General features: G+C 39.7%; 1 protein-coding gene across 4 annotated transcripts in view; it reads left to right on the top strand.

Annotated features, from left to right (window-relative positions):
- PTPRR (protein tyrosine phosphatase receptor type R) overlaps positions 1–19264 on the top strand; it is a 233805-nt gene that overhangs the window by 128071 nt on the left and 86470 nt on the right. For 3 of the 4 annotated variants that reach the window (XM_072843272.1, XM_072843273.1, XM_072843274.1), the window contains 3 exons: positions 1079–1234; positions 8444–8554; positions 18514–18776. In XM_072843272.1, the coding sequence (XP_072699373.1) occupies positions 1079–1234; positions 8444–8554; positions 18514–18776 (530 nt within the window). Of the gene's footprint in view, positions 1–1078; positions 1235–8153; positions 8178–8443; positions 8555–18513; positions 18777–19264 lie in introns of those variants that run through there. The other variant, XM_072843276.1, reaches the window with a different exon arrangement.

The following is a 19264-nucleotide window of genomic DNA, read 5'->3' as shown; positions in this document are numbered from 1 at the left end:
TCTACCCTGGAGGCGTTCTGAGCATTAAATCAGATTATAGATGTAAGGTACGCGGGAGCGTCAGGCACCAGACAAGTGATCTGTTCCTACTATTGTTGTTATTAGGTCAGAAACTATTTAAGTTATTATAGACAGGTGTCACATCAGCATTATGCTATATGAAGTCATTATCCGATGTCCTCTGCAGACACGGAGATGGTTTTTTTCCCTGGATTGTGAGAGGTACACTGAGGCCTGCATGTTAGTGTCTGTGCAGCCAAAGCAAGCAGGACACTGCGTTTCATACCCAGCTGAGCTTATGACAAATTGCACTGAAAGAACGTTTGCTAGCATGAACCACAGAGAAAAGACCAACAGCGATGCCCTCTTCAAGTGCTTTGTAGAAGTTGTGAAGGAGAGGTGACAATGCTATTGTTGTGCAGTGTTCAGTCTCTCGTGTGCGCATGTGGCATATCAGTCATCTAGGGTGAGAAATCCTCCGTTACCATGTCAGCTAATGAGGTCATGCTACCAGGTAATACTCAGAGGAAAGTACCATGATTATTACTGCACAGTATACGCGTTTCTACCGAGGGTAGATTTTTAAGGTATAATATATTTGAGGTAAAGGACAGGAGCAGGGAAGCAACTTCCAAGCTCATCTAGCCTCAGCTTCCTTAGTTAGTCCAGCCTTCAGATTAATACGAGTCAGAAAAATATATGGAGCAGTGATGTCTGACAATGGTACTATGGTATCAGGGTTTATTTCATTTATTTGGTTTTTAAAATGCTTCCATATACACGACGACTCTGGGCACATCTGAATGCTGTATTTCAAAAATTACAGTATGCAGTGGAAATTAAGCCAGCATCCAGTGAAATACAAAGTTACAAATCTTGAAAGAAAGCCATTGGAAGAGTCCAGGCTTTGGGCCGATGATATTAAGTGTGATACGTAACTAACAAATGTGATCTCCAGGATGTCTTTGGAGACCCTGGGGTTCTGATTTTCTTTAATGATTCTAGAGAAAAGGTGAGAACACTTCCCGAAGCTGTGTACAATGTCTGTTAACATACACAAATAATCTGCTTTTACTAGGAAAAGAAGAACAGTGTTGAACTATTTGTGTCTCCTATAAACCGAAAAGCAGGAATTCCTGATGCCCTGCCATCGGAGGAAGTGCTGCGTTCACTCAATATAAATGTTTTACATCAGAGTTTATCCCAATTTGGAATTATAGAAGTCTCCCCTGAGGTATGTTGTTCATGGAATATTTCATTTAGAAAATGTGCACAGTTAGCATGACAGGGTAACTCGATCCCAGGAGGCGTAGAAATGAAAGCTGTTTATTGCGTGTTATTTGATAATAAAAATCTCCCTAAGGGTCAGAAATCTCTGATCTTCATACTCAGTATGTTTATTCCTTAAGGAAATTTATTTTCACATCAAAGATCCACTCCGAGACATTTTCTCCTCCGAATCTTTACGGCCTTGTAACTTATTTTGACTTATCCAGTAAATTCTATGGAAGGAAAGCCATTTGGATATACTTGTCAGGTGATTACTTGACACTGAAATCTCAAAGAAGAACCACCCCTGTATCTTTCTCCCCTAACAGGTGTGCTCCTCACCGCCTTCATTGTCGTAATAGTCACCAGATACTCACCTCTGTCCACAACCTTGGAATTTGAAATGCATTTTTTGTTCATTTTGTTTTCTGATTTCTGATTTCTGAAACCTAATTTCAAGAACTCTGGATATTGTCGTCCATAAATTGGGCATTTTTTAAGTTTCTCTCACCATCCAGATTTGTTCTCTAAATTTGGCCCTTTATAAATTGTCCCCACCGTCTCCAACATCCCCACTCTTGAGTAAATTCTGTCCCTTTTTCTACTTCTTCTACTTCATCCCAACGTAACAAACTCTCTGGAATGATCACCATCCTGAATAGATGTAATTAAATCCACAGAATCATAGAATCAGACTCTGGGGGACGTATGTGAATGTTTTATAAATGCAGAAGGAGGTAGGGCCCCTAGAAATCAAGTGACTTCATCAAAGTGACGAGTAAGTGAGGTAGAAAACCAACATTTGACGTCTAGACATCTTAATGCCTAGTCTCTTCCCCTTTGCAGGAAAGCACAATGCCTCGCATTTCAGCAGCTATCACAGGTGTGGTATAAAAAGCTCTGATGTGGGACTGATTTTGAGGGGCGCCTGGTGACTCAGTGATTGAGCATTTGCCTTTGGCTCAGGTCGTGATCCCGGAGTCCTGAGATGGAGTCCCACATTGGGCTCCACATTAGGTCCACAATAGACCACAGGTCTGCAGTAAGCCTGCTTCTCCCTCTGCCTGTGTCTCTGCCTCTCTCTGTGTCTCTCATGAGTAAGTAAATAAATCATAAAAAAAAAAAAAAGACCGAGTTTGAGTCCCAAACCAGCACTTAAGGTGCACGTGACCTTAGGCAGGTGATTTAATGCGAGAATAAGTCTGTCTTTGCCTAGTATCAGCCTCTCTGAGCCTCAGTTTCTTCTTTTCCAAAATGGGTCTAGTAAAAAAAAAAAAAAAAAAAAAAGGCATAGCCTCTATCTTATAGACTTGAAATGTGAATTAAATTTTAGAAATCTACATGAAAATCCTCACCTAGAGTGGGCACCGTATATAATTTGAATGCGGGACAATTTTTTATTGGCAGAATGAAGATGTATTCCATCATTGACCACGACTGTAACAACAGCCTCCAGCTGGTCTTGCTGCATTTAGTTTTGCTCCCTCCCTGCCCTCTCTGTGCTCTGCCCCCCTCCCCAACACACACACAGGGGATTTTTCTTTGTTGCCGCACACAGTGATCTTTCTAAAAGCAAATCTGGCCCTGCCCTCCTTAGGTCATGATTCTTCTATGGCTTCCTAAACGCTGTAGAATCGGGTCTGGATTTCTTAATATGATATAAGGTCTGATTGTTGAACAACACCCTCCTAGTTTATGCTTCAGCAACTCCAGACTCAGTAGATACCGGGACACCCCCATACTGTCTCTTCCCTCCGGGCTTGTGCATATGTTGACCCATCTGTACAACTTTCGTGTTGCAAGTTCAGTCTACTACGTAGCAGAGCCTTCCCTTGTCCCTCCACAGGTGTGGGTGCTTGCTTTGTGTTTTCATCAAGCTTAGCACCAAAAGCCCTGTTCTGTCTCAGTCTTCAAATCTATTTCTACACACCAGGTTCCTTGAGAGCATGTGCCATTTCATTGGATCTGTTCTCTCGTTCCCTTCTTCAGTACCTGGCATATAATGCACACTCGAGGGGCCTAAGTGCTGGGCTAGGTAATATCCACCGTCAGACAAACAGATGAATAAACAAATAAATAAAAACAAATAAAACATTTTTTTTTCTTTCAATGAGCTTCTGTTCTTGTGGAGCAAATAAGACGTAAGCAACTGAGGAGGATACGGGGGGAGGTGTATGGTAACGTTACCACACCGAGCCACAGGAGCTTTGAGGAAGAAGAGGCCACGTCCTGCCTTAGAGAGGCCGGGGAAAGAATCCATATGAGCTTCAACCCTCAAACCCCTCCCTAGCCCTAACTGCATGTGACTCTGAAGAGCCTCCCTCCTGTTATCGAACCAAACCCCATTTATTTCCCTATGTAGGCCCTCGACAGACTGCCTTGCACATCATCTCACTCAGGACAATTTTTTCAAAATTTAAAAAGACCTTTGGGTTCATGTATTCTTCTTCCTGTAAGCTTTCAGTGAATATTATAAGCATTCCTCCCTGTTGCTTTATTCTGAGTTTAAATGCCATTCTGAATGCTTTAGGAATACAGCAGCTTAATGAGTCATCCAGATTTGCGAACCAAGAGAAGCTCACCCAAAAAAAAAAAAAAATGGTTAAAATCAGGTATTTGTCCTTCAACACACCTCAGCCCAGTGACGATGAGGAGCTTGTCACAGAACTGTTAACCCACCATAGACCACAGGTCCGTACTGCCCTTGAGCAATGGAAGTGTATTTGATGGTCAAAACGTGATATGTTTTATGAAAATGTAGGAAGTTAGAAATCTAGGAAATCTAGAATCTAGAAAATGTTTCATTGTAGGAGACTAGGAAGTATTTTAGTTGGATAGAAGAGGCGTTTCACCAAGGACAGATGGATTATTTGAGGCTTTTGTTGAGGGAGTTCTAGAATAGGTCCAGCATTACCCTCTCTGCCCTGAAGCTCTAAAGCAGAAGGAAGAGAAAGCCACCTCCAGTCATGGGGAGCCTCAGCCACACAGCATCCAGAGGGGCACCGCGGAGGCATCTGTTGGTATTTGTTTAAGCTGGTAACAGTATTCTGTGAGTCTCCCCATTTCTCTGTTCATCTTTGTCATTAATGTGTGACAACAGCTTAGGCCCCAACCCATTCTTTCCCATTTTTATCCCAAAATGATAGCTGTGCTGTAGTAACTAACATTTCGATTAACAGGAAAAAAAAAAAAAGAATATTGGTATTTTGGTTTTTCATCCTTTATCTGGATTATAGAATATTGTGAATGATGTCTTAAAGCATCGATTTCTAAACTTATGTTAATTACTTTCAGGGAAGGACATGTTTTTGGTCATTGCCATTTCTGTATTTGCTTGATTTTTTTTTTAATTAGTGATGACTCTTGGAAAACAAAAATACCAGAGAATTATTTTTGTTTATTCATCTGTTTTCACTTTGAACCTGAGTTTTTTAGGAGAAAAGACATTATTTCTTTTATATGTTTTTATGACCTAGAATGATGTAGGCACGTCAATATTATTTTATTATAAGATGCTGTTGCCTAGTAAGTTACATCTTAAGGAAATGGAATGAAATTCATTATTTTAGTTTATATTTTTAAATGTTATGAAATTAATTTTAAAAATTAATTTATGAAAAAATTAATTTATGAAATTAATCTTAAATTTTTTAATTAATTAATATCTATTGAAATAGCAAGCTCTGCACTGAATGAAAAAAATATTTAGGATTTGCTGATGTCGTTTAATTGCAAATCATTGCAGTTTGACAGGTCTTATGTCTCAAAGGAGAAAGTTGCCTTCTTTAAATAACAGGCCAAAAAAATAAAAATAAAAATAACAGGCCAATTTGCTGAGTGATACTTTCATAGAATATTTCCAAAGAGAAAAAAACATACCAAATAAATATATGCCATAACCCATGAGTATGGTGATTGTTCCTCGAAACTAGAACATTAGCCAGCAATCTAAAGAATTAGAGTTCTGGCCATACAATGCAGAGGAGGAATAGAATTAATGCTAACCTGTGTCGGATCATTCAGAACAACTGTTCACTTTGTGGAGAATACAGTGGAAATTTGGCAAGGATCAAACAAAATTACATTGTTGTAGGATACACCCCATTTATCTGCCTAATTCAATCAATTAACCAGATAATTTATAATATTTCCATTTCATTCTTATTCTGTGTGCTTCATCTCTTCTCTAAAGATATATCTCCTGAAGCCTCTGTATCATTTCTCCTCGCATTTGGGATGTCTCCCACCACTTGGGATCAGAATTGGTTAAAAAAAAAAAAACCCCAACAAGACAAGGATAGTGCATCAAATTATTAAACAGGACATAGAGAAGCCATGTTACAGATACAGGAAACTGCCCAAATTTGAAGTAATAAGATAAAACACAACCCAGCAGCTCCTTTCACTGCAACGAAGTTAAAGGGCAAAGCGATGTAGGTAGATGCAGCTATGAAATACGAGGTAAAGATGATACAGTGGCTTTAGGCTCGACCTGGCTGTGGAACCTCTGAATTATTGAACCCTCAGTCCCTTGACAAAATATAAAGGCATCACATTAACCTTATGCAAAGGTTAGATTGCAGATTAATGTGGATTATAATCTTTTGACTTGTGGGATCTTAACAAACTTTTCCATTTATTACCCTGTCCTTATCAATTTTTTTAGATCTCTGTACAAATACAGTAGTGCTCAGCAGTAATAGCATGACTCAGAAGGAAATCTATTTACCAAGAAAGTGCACTGACTAAGTTCTAGGAGTTCAAAACATGTGCCTTTCTAACTGGGAGTTCGGGGCGGGGGGGGCAGGTAGGAGGTTAATTCTTCCATCATCACCACTTTAGTTAAAAGAGAAAAGAAAACAGATTTGTCTTAGGCAGAAAGGAACATGTTGATATTCCAGGAGGTGTCGAACTATAGCAGAAAAAAGAAAAAGAAATGAACCAAATCAGGTTAGGAACACAAAATCTCTTTCCACCCACCTAACCACCCCTTTTTATCCAACTTTTACATGAACTAAAGCTCAGATCCTCATACTTAAATCTGACAAGTTTAGGCTGCCTACTTGAAGGCTTAACTCGTTTGCTTTTATAGCACGCAATAGATGTTATTTAGTTTGTTATTTTACAAAAAAAAAAAAAAAACTCACTTCCATATTTATACCTGATTCCTACAAGAGTTTCTTTTCTATTAGTTTCCAGCTATGTTTTCAGGAGTATTATATTAAATATGATCTGGCTGAGGGCAGAGTAAAAGACAAGTCACCACTTGAATCCAAGACTTCCTTTCTGGCAGGATTCTTGGTTTCCAGTCATTTCATCAAGCAAGTGTTTTCAGATTCTCCCTCAGCTTACCCCTTACATATTTTTTACATATATGCAAATCATTTCTTATATCCATGAACTTATCTGTGTCTTAGGAAGTAGGCAAGATGTGGTGATGAGCATATAAATGTTTTATAAGCAAATAGAAACTTGACTCCTTCAAACAATAGAAGTCTGCCTCAGGTCAATTTTTTTTTTTAAGATTTTACTTATTTATTCATGAGAGACACAGAGACAGAGGCAGAGACACAGGCAGAGGGAGAAGCAGGCTCCCTGCGGGGAGCCCGATGTGGAACTCGATCCCAGGACCCCAGGATCATGACCTGAGCTGAAGGCGGACGTTCAACCGCTGAGCTTCCCAGGCGTCCCTGCCTCAGGTCATTTTTATCATCACAACTGAACCCTAAGATCTTTTCTGTTCTGTTTTGTTCCCCAGCAACACTTACTGGAGTTCCAGGATAAAAGTTTTCACGAAGTATTTTTTTAAGGCAAATATTTTTTTTGTCTATTACAAATGTTAAACGTATTTTATTTTTTTAAAGTCTTGAAAAATAAAAAAATAAAGTCTTGAAAAATAATTAACAATGATCTCAAAGTTCAGACACCTACAAGAATAGTTTTCTGTTCAAGGCCTTTTTCTTTTTTCTTTTTTTTTTTTTTTTTTTGAGACAACTATTGATTTCCCATAATCCTGTGGTTGACTGGGATCAGCTAGGTGGATCCTCTCTTCCACGAAGTAGAGGCTGAAGTCACCCCGGCGATGACATTAAGCCAGGTGTCCACCTGCCCAGGATAACTTCTCATTCTCTGCAGCCTCTCTCCATGTGACTTTCCATCGTTCAACATCCTGTTGCTCAAGTCTCTCTTAATTGTTGGAGACACTATCCAAGGACAGATGAGGATTCTTGCTCAAGGGAGTAAAGGGCACACTTTACCAAAGTGGAATTTTAGAGAAGCAGAAGCATTTGACTTGATTTAACCCTTATGTTTCTCCTACCTGTAGACCTTTGGTTTCAAGCTAACGTTTCCTTAGCTCTAAATCTGTAAATCTCACTGAATTATAAAATTTAATGGCATTCTAACGTGTGATACCAAATAGGTATGAAACTAAGGCATTCATTCACATTTTATTCAGCTTCTCCTCCTCCCTCCCACCCACTAAGTAGAAGAAAAAAAAATCTGAAAAGCACAAATAAAACTACATATTTTACCTTTTATTACCAAGCAGTTCTGGACTTTGTGATCTTGTTCCCTGTTGCTTTTAAATAAAATATAATCTCCTAACAATCTGTACAGTTGAGGTGAACTTCAATCAGATTTTGACAACGTAGACTGCATTGAAAGAAAAAAATTAAAAATAAAAAGGTTTTATGAAAGAGGAGAAAAAAAGAAGGAAATGATGCTGACACTGTGGCTCTGTTTATAAAGGCATCGTGAGATCTTGTTTGCACCTGTTTCACTTTTGTTTAAAAGTCAAGAGCGGGGAGTCGGGGTTGTGGGAGGGGCCTTGGAGCAGAGCAAGGAAAGCTGCAGAAGCAATTGCCTCAACACAGCAAAGAACAGAACTCTTTTATTTTATGAGCCAGGTAACTTCGAAGAGAGGCTGTTGGAGGGGTGTTGACGAAGGCCAGGCCCCAGTAGGCCACGTGAGGCAGGCTTGCTCTCCTGCAGGGGATCAAGCCACCTGTCATGAGTGAGGACCCCGCCTTAGAGACGCGGCCGGCAGCGGGGGATGTAGGTGTGCTGCTCTGCACTGCATGCAATAAAGCTAAAAATACGCTGAGTGTCTGATAAGAATGCCAGTCTCCTCAAACTCTCATTTAACATCGGACTTTCTGTTTTGCTTTTAAAGAAAAATGTTTTACAAGGGCAGCACGAAGCGGACAAAATCTGGAGCAAAGAAGGATTTTACGCTGTTGTCATTTTTCTCAGCATCTTTGTTATTATAGTAACGTGTTTGATGGTAAGTTTGCTTCTTTATATATTTTATCCCTTCCTGAGCCACTGCTTAAGAATACTGGATACATGGCCATGCAAATGAATGTTGAAAAGCCTGGGAACAGAAGCAAGGTGACAGTCCTGTTAGATTGGGAATCTTCTGACCTGACAGGTAGAGGGAATCCTGTGGAATTAAGGATTCTGACCTGCAGAGTAAGGCCTCGGTTGCCCCGAGGCTTTTAGTAACCCCATCAACCTGGAATGAAGCTTTAGAAAGTGTATTGCCCAGGTCCCCGGAGCCCTCAAAGTCATTCAGGTCTCATGGGCACACTTTGGGCTCACTTTATTTCTTCTTTTATATAACCTTTGTGGAACTCAGGAAAAATTTTAAAAGGAAACATGTCTTAGGGGCAGGCTTACATCTTGGATAGTGCTGATTTCTTTATTTTTTAAAGGACCTAGATAGCATTCTATGAAATTCTAGGCATTAAAAGGAGATGAGTATAGGCTCAAAGGCTGGAGGATTCACTGCCAACTAAATTTCTGGGTGAATGAATACAAAAAAGTATTGTATAAGAAAATATACACTGCAAATAGTTCTATAAATTACAAGTGTGTAGCCTTTGAAAGTGTATTTCTAGTTTAAAAAAAAAAAAAAAAAAAAAACAAAGGAACCCAGAATAAACCCACTCAATTAGGCAGTGCTATTTGGTGTTGAGTTAAGGGCTACTTTTCAAATACTTTGGTAAAATTTCCTATTCTTTTAAAAATTCTGTGATGTAATTTAAAATATTTGAAGTTTTACAAATGGGTTTTAATATTTTTTCTTTGTGCTACATTCTTTTTTAATTTTGTACATTTTCAAAAATATCTGTTCCTTAGCTTTTAAATGCCCCCGAAAACACATCACAGTACTCACCCTTTCCACATCCAACAGTGTTGCTAAGTGTCTTTTTGGTTTCTCTTCGTTTATGCTTCCCCTGCTGGGAAGAGGTTGATGTTAGAAAGATTAGGGCTGGGTTGGGAAAGACAGAGGCTGTGTAGGTCTAAGAATATAAAATAGTTAAGGCCTGTAATAGGGTGATGATGGACATATTTCCTGGAGTCTAAACGTAGGAAATAGTAAGGACATCCTCAAGCTTTCATCGTCATGAATCAGAGGCTTCTGCCTCCAGGGGAATGATTTTAGAAAGAAGATTTCTAAAAATCGTGGAACAGTAAACAAAAGACTAATTTAAGGATTGAGGAAGAAAATCGATTTTGGTGTATTAAATGCTGGAGCTTTAGGGGAAAAAATTGAATGAGGCAAAGTTGGAGGTTGTAGGGGAACTGTGGTAGAGACCGCTGGATTTTTTTTTAGTATTTTAGAAGGTGTGGGTTTTGTTGTTTTGGGGTTTTTTGTTGTTGTTGTTAGAGTTAACTGCACTTTACAATATGTGGTTCTTCTTTTCCTTAGTACAGGAAGCCTTGAGTGCTGTTTTCTCTCTTGTCAGCTACAATGAGAGTGTTTTTCTGCTTCTCAGATGGAAAGATGGGAGGAAGAGGGGACTAGAAAGGGGTAGAGAGTGCTCCAAATAGGGATTGTACAGGCAGCAAAGGGCTAAGATGGATCAGAGCAACGGCAAGGAAGGAAGGCTCTCTCTGTGGAGGAGATATCCCAGGTTCTGCATCTGGAACTCAGGGAGCTCCTGCATGTGCAACATTGATGGGATAAATCTCTCCAGGACATGCTGGGCTCCAGAGGCAGAAGGACCCGCAGTGGCCACACTCTCAACAACTTGAGGCCAGGGAACAGCTCTCCTTTGCCCGATTTCTGCCAAGCAGCAACATAAAAGTCAGAAACCTAGATAAGTGGGTTCCAAAGCTACTAGAAGACATTGAGAAAGGAATGTCTCAAAAGTGATCAAGAGGTGATTGCTCTCTAGGGGGTCGGCAGGTAGGTTCATCCACTCATTTGATCCACAAATTCCTGCAGAGGCTCCACTGTGCACCTGTGGTTGGCGCTGTGGCCAAGGAGAGAACAAGACGGGGAAGGTCCCTATTCTGGTGGGGCCTGGCCTCTAGAGGGGGACATGGTCAGTAATGCAGTTAGTATTTTTTCTAATCGAATAGTAGACAGACTGTATGATTCCGAGCACTTGACTTTCTGGAAAAGGCAAAACCAGAGTGACAGTGAAAAGATCAGTGGTTGGTCAGAGGCTGCAGGGGAGGAGATGAAAAGGAGGAGCACAACGGGGTTTTAGGGCAGGGAAACCATTCTGTTTGATATCATAGCGGTGAGTCTGTGACAGCATGGATTTTGTTAAGACCCGTAGAATGTGCAACCCAAAGAGCAAGCCCTAATCTAGAAGAAGGACCTCCGCTAACTGTGATACATCAGTATTGGGTCACCAATTGTAACACGGGTAACCACACTAATGCAAAATGTTACCAGGGCAAATTGTTTATGGAAGTAGGGAATGAGGATGTATGAGAACTCTGTACTCTCTGCTGTTTTCCTGTAAACCTAAAACTGCTCTGAAAAAATGAAGTCTGTTCATTTCTTTTGAAAATCAAATACTGGTCAGTGCCACGAAGAGATGCCATCATAGGGAGCAGAACAGGGCACTCTGAGACTTCCGAGACATGTGAAAATGTGGGGAGAGGATCCCCCAGGCAGAGGATACAGTGGATGGAGCAGCTGGGGTGGGAAGAAGCTTCAGCCTCTCCGGGCTCAACAAGAAGGGAGAAAGCTGAGAGTTTTAAGCAGATATTTGGTGTGATTTGACAGGTGTATTTACCAGAGTGGGTACTCGCTGATGAGAGCGTGGTTGGAGACAGAGCACCAGGCCAAGTGTGGGGGCAGGAGTCTCCTAGAAGCCATCATGTTAGCCTGATGACAAAGATGACAATGCGTCCAGAGTAGGGATGGCGACGGAGATGGAGAGAAGTGAACGGTTGGGATTTATTTGCAGATGGATACAACAGGACTTCCCGTGCACTGACTCTCAGGGAGAAGGAAAGAAAGAAATTAAGGTTGGCTGAGCTCCTGGGTGGTGGAGCTCCCACTTTGTGGGACAGGAACGAGTTGGAGGTGGGTGTAGAGACAGAAGCAACACTTTTGATTTGTGTTCCAGTCGCTCTTGAATAAGTGAAAGAAATAGAATGATATATTTCAAACAATCTTAACATTTTTTTAAAGATTTAATTAATTTATTTATTTGAGAGATAGAGAGAGAGCAGGAGGTGGAGTAGAGGGAGAGGGACAAGCAGACTCGGCGCTGAGCACGGAGCCCGGCCCGGTGCTCCATCCCACCCCCCCCACCCCCCAAGGATCATGACCTGAGCCAAAATTGAGGGTTGGAGGTGTAACCGACTGAGCCCCCCAGGCACCCCACACTCTTAAACTTTAAGAGAAAAAGTCACTTTCAAAAGTAACAGAGAAACCAGCAGTACCTAGGAAGGAATTTACACTGATAGAAAAATACTACCTACTAGACAGGATTAAGGTGACGTTAAAATTTATCTGATGCCACTCCACCACTGACAAGTCAACAGTTCACATTTAGGGATTGTCAAATGTGATTCTCGAAAACAAGTTTATCTTTGGAAATGTTCGAGCATTTTTGATCATGACCTTGATTTAAAGGCAGTTTTTCAACTTGGCTTTCTCAGTAATGGCTATGCTATTATCACTTTTGCAATTGTCAAACACATAATATTCTGATTCTGTTTCCCATAATTTTGTTGATTCCATGGCAAAGGGAAAAATACAGCACAGGATTTTCCCTCTGGCAATAATTATATTTATGAGAGATCAAATGTCATTATTTGCATCCAGCCTCCCTATATACCATAGAAACGAAAAGCATATGGTTTTCCATTTTTCAAAGATGAAATTTTATAGGTAAATTGCTGTAATGGTGGATTATGTGTGCTATGTAACAATAACATAAGGCTAGGCAAAAGTTTTGAAATGTGGCATATTGTTTACTTTCCTTAAAATTAAAAAAAAAATTATGTTGCCAGGCATAAAATTAGACATGCATGACATTTTAAAATGTGTGGCTTATTTAGCACCTCTCAAATGTGAATGTGGAGTGGGTGGAGCGACAAATAGACAAATACAATTTTCCAAGGAAAAAAAAAAACCGTGTGGGCGATTTCCAATCCATTCAGTCTGTTTTAGGTGGAGGAAATTTATTACTGAGAAGAATTACTTATTAAACCTCAATCAACAATGGAAAGAACACCATTTATCATCTAAATTAAACCTTCAAATGCACTGAGAGGTTTATTAAGAGGTGCAAAGGCATTTATGAGATGTGGGTAGAGATATCTACGAGCCAGGTCACTTGTGGAAAGCGATTTCAGGAGGCAGCTGTTTGGGTCACCGAAAGTTCTGGTATGTGAGGCCCATAGAAGAGCCATCCATACGCCACACAGAAGAGTTTTTCTAGTCATGGTGTTGGTAGATGAGGCAGGAAGTCCTGTGTCAGAACACCTGCTACAGCCTGAGGACCATCCAGCGAAAACATGCCAAAGGTGGACGTAAATAGCCCACTCTTCTAATTTGTTATATGTAATCCCTAGAGATTGGGGGAAATGGGAATAGAGTCCTCGCCGGAATAATCTGTTGACAGAACTATTTTCCAGGGTAAGAGTATGTCTTGAACTAATTTTTTTATATTAATAAAACCATTTAGATAAGAATACGATCTTCTTAATAATAATAATGAAAATAATGACGATCACAATATTTAGTGTCTTCCCTTCTTGGCAGACTTACTGGTACAAAGCTGGCTACTAAATTTCCTACCTGGTCCTAAACACTTCATGTGTTTTTTTAAACCATTTTATTGAGGTATGATTGACCTACAAAGAGCTGTACAGATTTAATGGGTACGACTTGGTGAGTTTGGAGATAAGTTTACACCCATGAAACCATGAAACCATCACTATAGTCATAGATTACCCATCACTTCCAGAAGTGTCCTCCTGTTCTCTTTATTTCTTCCTTTATTATTATTATTATTATTCTGTATTGTGATAAGAGCCTTAACATAACAATCTGCCCTCTTAACAAAGTATTTTATTTTAACCGTACAACGTGGTATTATTAACTATAGGTTCTCTGCATAGACACTTAATGTATTTTAGTTTCCTGATTTTTCTGATGAGGAGACCAAGATTCTGGGGGAATAAGTGACTTGACCAAGAATATACAATGGGTTGGGAGTAGGAAGGGAGTGTGAAAAGAGGGATTGGAATTCAAACCCACATCTAGAGTGCCTGTGTGGCCCAGTAGTTAAGCATCTGCCTCTGGCTCAGGGCATGACCCCAGGATTTGGGGATCGAGTCCCACGTCGGGCTCCCTACATGGAGCCTGCTTCTCCCTCTGCCTGCGTCTCTGTCTCTCTCTGTATCTCATGAATAAATAAATAAATAAAATCTCTAAAAAAAGAAATCCAATTTTATCTGGATTAAAAGTCTAGACTCCTTAGCTTGATTCCATGTATAAAGGAGTCAAACTGTGGTTTCTTTAAGTCTTCACACTCTGTCTTGTGAGCACCTGCTTCTGGCCACAAAGGGGAGGATGATGAAAATGCCTATATTATCATGTACTGGGTGTTATTTTTCCACATCTCTCTCTTCTGGCAGCGCATGAATTCCCAGAAGTTAGGGTCGTGTGCTATCTTTGTACCTGCAGCGTTGCTTGTGTAATGTGGTGGCAACTGACTCATGTCTGTTCAACTCTAAGAAATGAATGAATGAACTCTTTCAAAACCAACTATAATATACTGTAAAAAGAAATACTATGGGTTCTTAGTTGATGGCATCATTTTAAAATTGGAACATATTTTAACCCAAACAAGTGTTTGTGTTACCTACTTAAGAGATTTTTTTTAATTGCAATATGCCTGCCATGTAACATTGTGTAAGTTTAAGGTGTACCACTTATGAGGTTTTTTAAAATGAAAATTATAAGCAGCAAAAGAGGTTTATGGGACGTCTTTGTAGCTCTTCTCATGTCTGTGTTCTGTGGCTCTCATCTTCCTTACATTTTTTTTTAATCTCTTGGTATAGCTTGGCTTTTACAGCTCTTCTCTCATTCAATATTCCTGTTTGCCTTTTCCAAATGACCAAATGACTTTATGGCATCCTGAGATTCAAACAAGCTCTTACAGGTAAAACCAAAGATACTGATTGACCCTTGCTATAATCAGCTTGGAGGTTGAACTTTGAAATGAAGCACATTCACACAGAGCAACAGGCATCTGCTATATTCCAGACCTTGATCTATACAGAGAGGAATCTCAGACACACTTTTCTAGAGGCTTTGGGGAAAGCTTTTGGGAAAAAGGATATGGGGCTTTGGAAGAAACTGTAGAGTTGAATGATCGTGGGCATAAATCAAGAAAGTTGAATTCTAGACTTTATTTCTAACCTTCCAGAAGTTATCCAAGTGTTCTGAGTCTAAATGTGAAACGAGGAGATTTTTACCAGATGATTTTTAAGAGCCCTGATGCCAATTTTCTCAACGACAGCACTGTTGATATTTTGGGCTGGATGATTCTACTGGGAGGAGAGGGTCTGTTCTGTGCACTGTAGGGTATCTAGTGGCATCTCTAGCCTCTGCCCACCAGATACAAGTAGTGCCTCGCCGCCCACCCCAGTATGACAGCCAAACACATCTCCAGACATTGCAGGGTGTCCCTGAAGGGCTAAATCCCGCTGGTTGAGAATGACTGCCTTACTGCTTCATTCCGTGACAACCACCCTTTTGCTGGGTGGCAATGTCTTCAATTCTTTCCGCATTTTGCCAGGCAGCCCAGTCTCTCTCTTGAGTATTTTTAAAGTATATGTATTCTTTTTTTTTTAAGTATATGTATTCTTATAAGCATTTTGCATTCTCCAAGTTCTCCTTTTCCCTAATTAAAGATGTAAATCAGGGATCCCTGGGTGGCACAGCGGTTTAGCGCCTGCCTTTGGCCCAGGGCGTGATCCTGGAGACCCGGGATCGAATCCCACGTCGGGCTCCCGGTGCATGGAGCCTGCTTCTCCCTCTGCCTGTGTCTCTGCCTCTCTCTCTCTCTCTCTCTCTGTGTGTGTGCCTATCATAAAAAAAAAAGATGTAAATCAGTTTGTACACATGCTACGTAGATTAAAAAGTTGACCTATAACCAGAAATGACCTAACAGTTGACTGTAAAATATGTGACAAAGGTCCTTCATCCAGAATAGAAGTGTATGAAGTAAAGAAGGACTTTGGACCAGAGCTCATGCTACACCCGTGCAATCGTAAAAAGTGACCTGTCAAGAGCTATTGAGACAGCTGACACTCCCTTGGCTTTCTCATTTTCATTTTTGAAATATGCTTCTCCAAAACCCAAATGTAAACAGGCAAGCAAGCACTGGAAAAATAGTTCTGAATAATATCTGAATGACTGGCTTCTCTCCCACTTAGTCTGGTTTCTCGTTTACTGTGACCTTCCTTTGACTCCTGTATCCCATCGTTTCTCTTGTTTCCATCTTCATTTCTTGATCTTTTTGCTCAACATTCCAGGCAGTCTCCTGCCTTTGCCACATATACCACTGGTCGTGTTTTCTGCACTGTCAGTTCTGTTCTTTATTGCTTGAAAGAAGATTCGCATCCCTCTCCCAAGCTTTCAGTTTTTTTAGGTTCTTTTCCTCTTAATCTCAGCCTGATACCTTTTCATCTTACATTGTTGTGTTTTATTTCATTTTGATTTCTTATCATCTTATTTTGTTCAACAATTTATTTTTTTTTTACCATCGTAACCATTTTCTGTATTTTTTATTGAAGTATACTTGACATACAATGTAAGTTAGCTTCAGGTATACAACATAGTGATTCAACCATTCTGAACGTTGCTCGGTGTTCACCATGACAAAGGTAGTCACCATGCAATGTCATTACAGTGTCACTGACTATATTGCCTGCGCTTCTGTAACTTACTTATTTTCTAACTGGAAATTTGTACCTGTTAGTCCCCTTCACCCGTTCACTCAGTCCCCCAGCCCCTTCCCTCTGGCAACCACCAATTTGTTCTCTGGGTTTAGGAGTCTGCTTCTGTTTTTCTGTTTGCTTCCTTCTTTGTTGATTTTGTTTTTCAGATTCCACATACAACTGAAATCATATGGTATTTGTCTTTCTCTGATTTATTCCACTTAGCATGATACTCTCTAGGTCCATCCATGTTGTTGGAAATGGCAAGATTTTGTTATTTTTATGGCTGAGTAATAGTCCATTGTGTATGGTGTATCTTCTTTACCCATTCATCTATTGTTGGACACTGAGATTTGCTTCTGTAATGCTGCAATAAACATAAGGGTGCACATATCTTTCTGAATTGGTGTTTTTATTTTCAAGTAGGTACCCAGAAGTTTTACCAACATATTTTGAGAATACTAGACAAATATTTTCTAAAATTTTCCTGAAATAAATTCTCAGAGTTATTTATCATCTCTACAATTTCAGGTTATTTCTTTCCCAATTTACTTTTCTGCTTATTCATTCTTTAACAAGAAGAAAAGTGTATTTAGATTCTGTATTTTTCCAGTAGATATCAAATATAGGGGAGACTAGAATTTAGAGGAACGCTGAAAGAAAAGTAAAGAAAGACTTAGCACCCTGACTAATTAGAGTGAATGTGATTCATTCTAAGACTGGATTCCAAAATTTAAACAAGGGAGTTCAGTAGGCTTAAAGCTTTTTAAAATGCAGACATCATCAGTGCTGTAATTATAGACAATGGGTTAAGTCACCTCTTCATGTGTGTTAACTTATTAAGTCACTTCCTGAGAATATACTTAAAGAAAGATGAAGGCATCTAGTTACTGCTGGCATTGGAGTGGAGGAGTCAACATTGAGAGAAGAAAAAAATATCAATTCATTATGTTGTACTCCTTAAACTATACAATGTTATACATCCGTTATATCTCAATAAAACTAGAAAAAATAAAATACTTTTTGAAAAAATTTCAAATAAAAAGAGAAAAGAAAAGCTTACTAACGGAGAAGCCTGAGTACACAGAAGACAAATTTTACTCCCTTACAAATTCATCCATGGAGTGTCCCAGGAAAGTCAGTCCAATACCTTTAAAAGCTTAAAATGACAGCCCTACCATTTATAAATTGAATTAGCCGTCCAGAAAGGGCTCTGAGAATGGAAGAAGTGAAATGTTTGTTGGTTCCTACAGGCATTAAAATTTTTTTAAGGGAGGGGCTCTTAGGTGGCTCAGCTGGTTTAGGGTCTACCTTCAGCTCAGATCATGATCTCAAGGTCCTGGGATTGAGCCCCACATTGGGCTCCCTGCTCAGCAGGGAGTCTGCTTCTCCCTCCCTCCCTCTCTCTCTCTTTCTCTCAAATAGATAAATAATCTTTAGAAAAATTAAAAAGGTAAAGAGGTAAAAAATAAAATTCTGGTTTTTCAAATTATCCTTTGGTAGGTGCCCTAAACTTAATTTTTTGAAGAAGCTACCAGATATTCAAGTTAATACACGACTGGTGTGGATATTTACCAACACAAGAAATTACGATTTATAGCATAACTATTTTTCTCATTAATATTTTACAAGTTTCTTCCCACATGTTGTCTAGATGCAGATCTCTGTTTCTATAAATGTCATGAGCCCATGTTTCATGGCTATTCCTTTCAATCAGCCTTCCCTTTCAGTCATTTTGAGTGAAAACCTATATGTGATCAAACTAACTTCTGGCACTTATAAAATTAGCCAAATTTTATTTCGAATATCTGTTTGAGGAATAGATCCATGGACACATTTATTTAATAACTAGAAATACCAACTATATCTGTTTGAGAAAAATCTGAGGACCACAGAACTGAGAAATCATTCCAGAAGGCTTTGCTTAGTTGTATTATTAACTCTTCATTTCAGTTTGTCTTCTGGGTTGGGATGGAAGAGATCGTATTTTGTTGTTCGGTGTGAAAACACAAGCCTTTATATCTCCTTCTATAGATTCTTTACAGATTGAAAGAAAAGTTTCAGCTTTCCTTGCGACAAGATAAAGAGAAAAATCAGGAGATCCACCTGTCGCCCATTGCATTACAGCCCGCACAGTCTGAGGCAAAAACAGGCAACAGCATGGTCCAGCCCGAGCAAGCCCCCAAGGTACTGAATGTGGTTGTCGACCCTCAAGGCCGATACACTCCTGAGATCAAAGCTACCAGCTCCGTCTGCCCTTCTCCTTTCAAAATGAAGCCCATAGGACTTCAGGAGAGGTAAGAGCTCTTCTGTTTCCCCCTACAGGTTGTTTTCTTTTGTTTCGTTTTGTTTTCAAGAGTATTCACCGATTAAAAATGATAGAACCAGAGATGATTGGCATATTGAGTAAAATTACTCACCACCAAATGGACACAAGGAGAAAATAGACTTTCTTGTCCCCCCAAAGAATCGAGCTGTGTTACAAAGATCATTTAGTTACATCAGATTCTGTTTAGTTACTGGAGACCCAAGCCAAGGTCATCTTCAACTGCAGGACAGCTTCTATAGTCATTTACTGAGTACATTTTGAGGGCTACTGATGTAACATAATACCATCTTCTTAAGTTGTCATCAAAACTCTGGTAGAGAGAAGGACTAGGAATAAACTTGGGGTATTACCTGCCAAAGTCCATTGTTGGGAGTAAGGTAGGAGGAATCACTTTTTTATAGAGTTTTCCTTCTGCTTCCTTTGAGTAAATGAACAGTTAATATCTCTAGATCCATG

This window comes from Canis lupus, chromosome 11, assembly GCF_048164855.1.
Source record: "Canis lupus baileyi chromosome 11, mCanLup2.hap1, whole genome shotgun sequence".
In the NCBI taxonomy this organism is placed as follows: domain Eukaryota; kingdom Metazoa; phylum Chordata; class Mammalia; order Carnivora; family Canidae; genus Canis; species Canis lupus.
The sequence above is the reverse complement of the archived record's forward strand: the minus strand, read 5'-3'. Positions and strand labels throughout refer to the sequence as shown.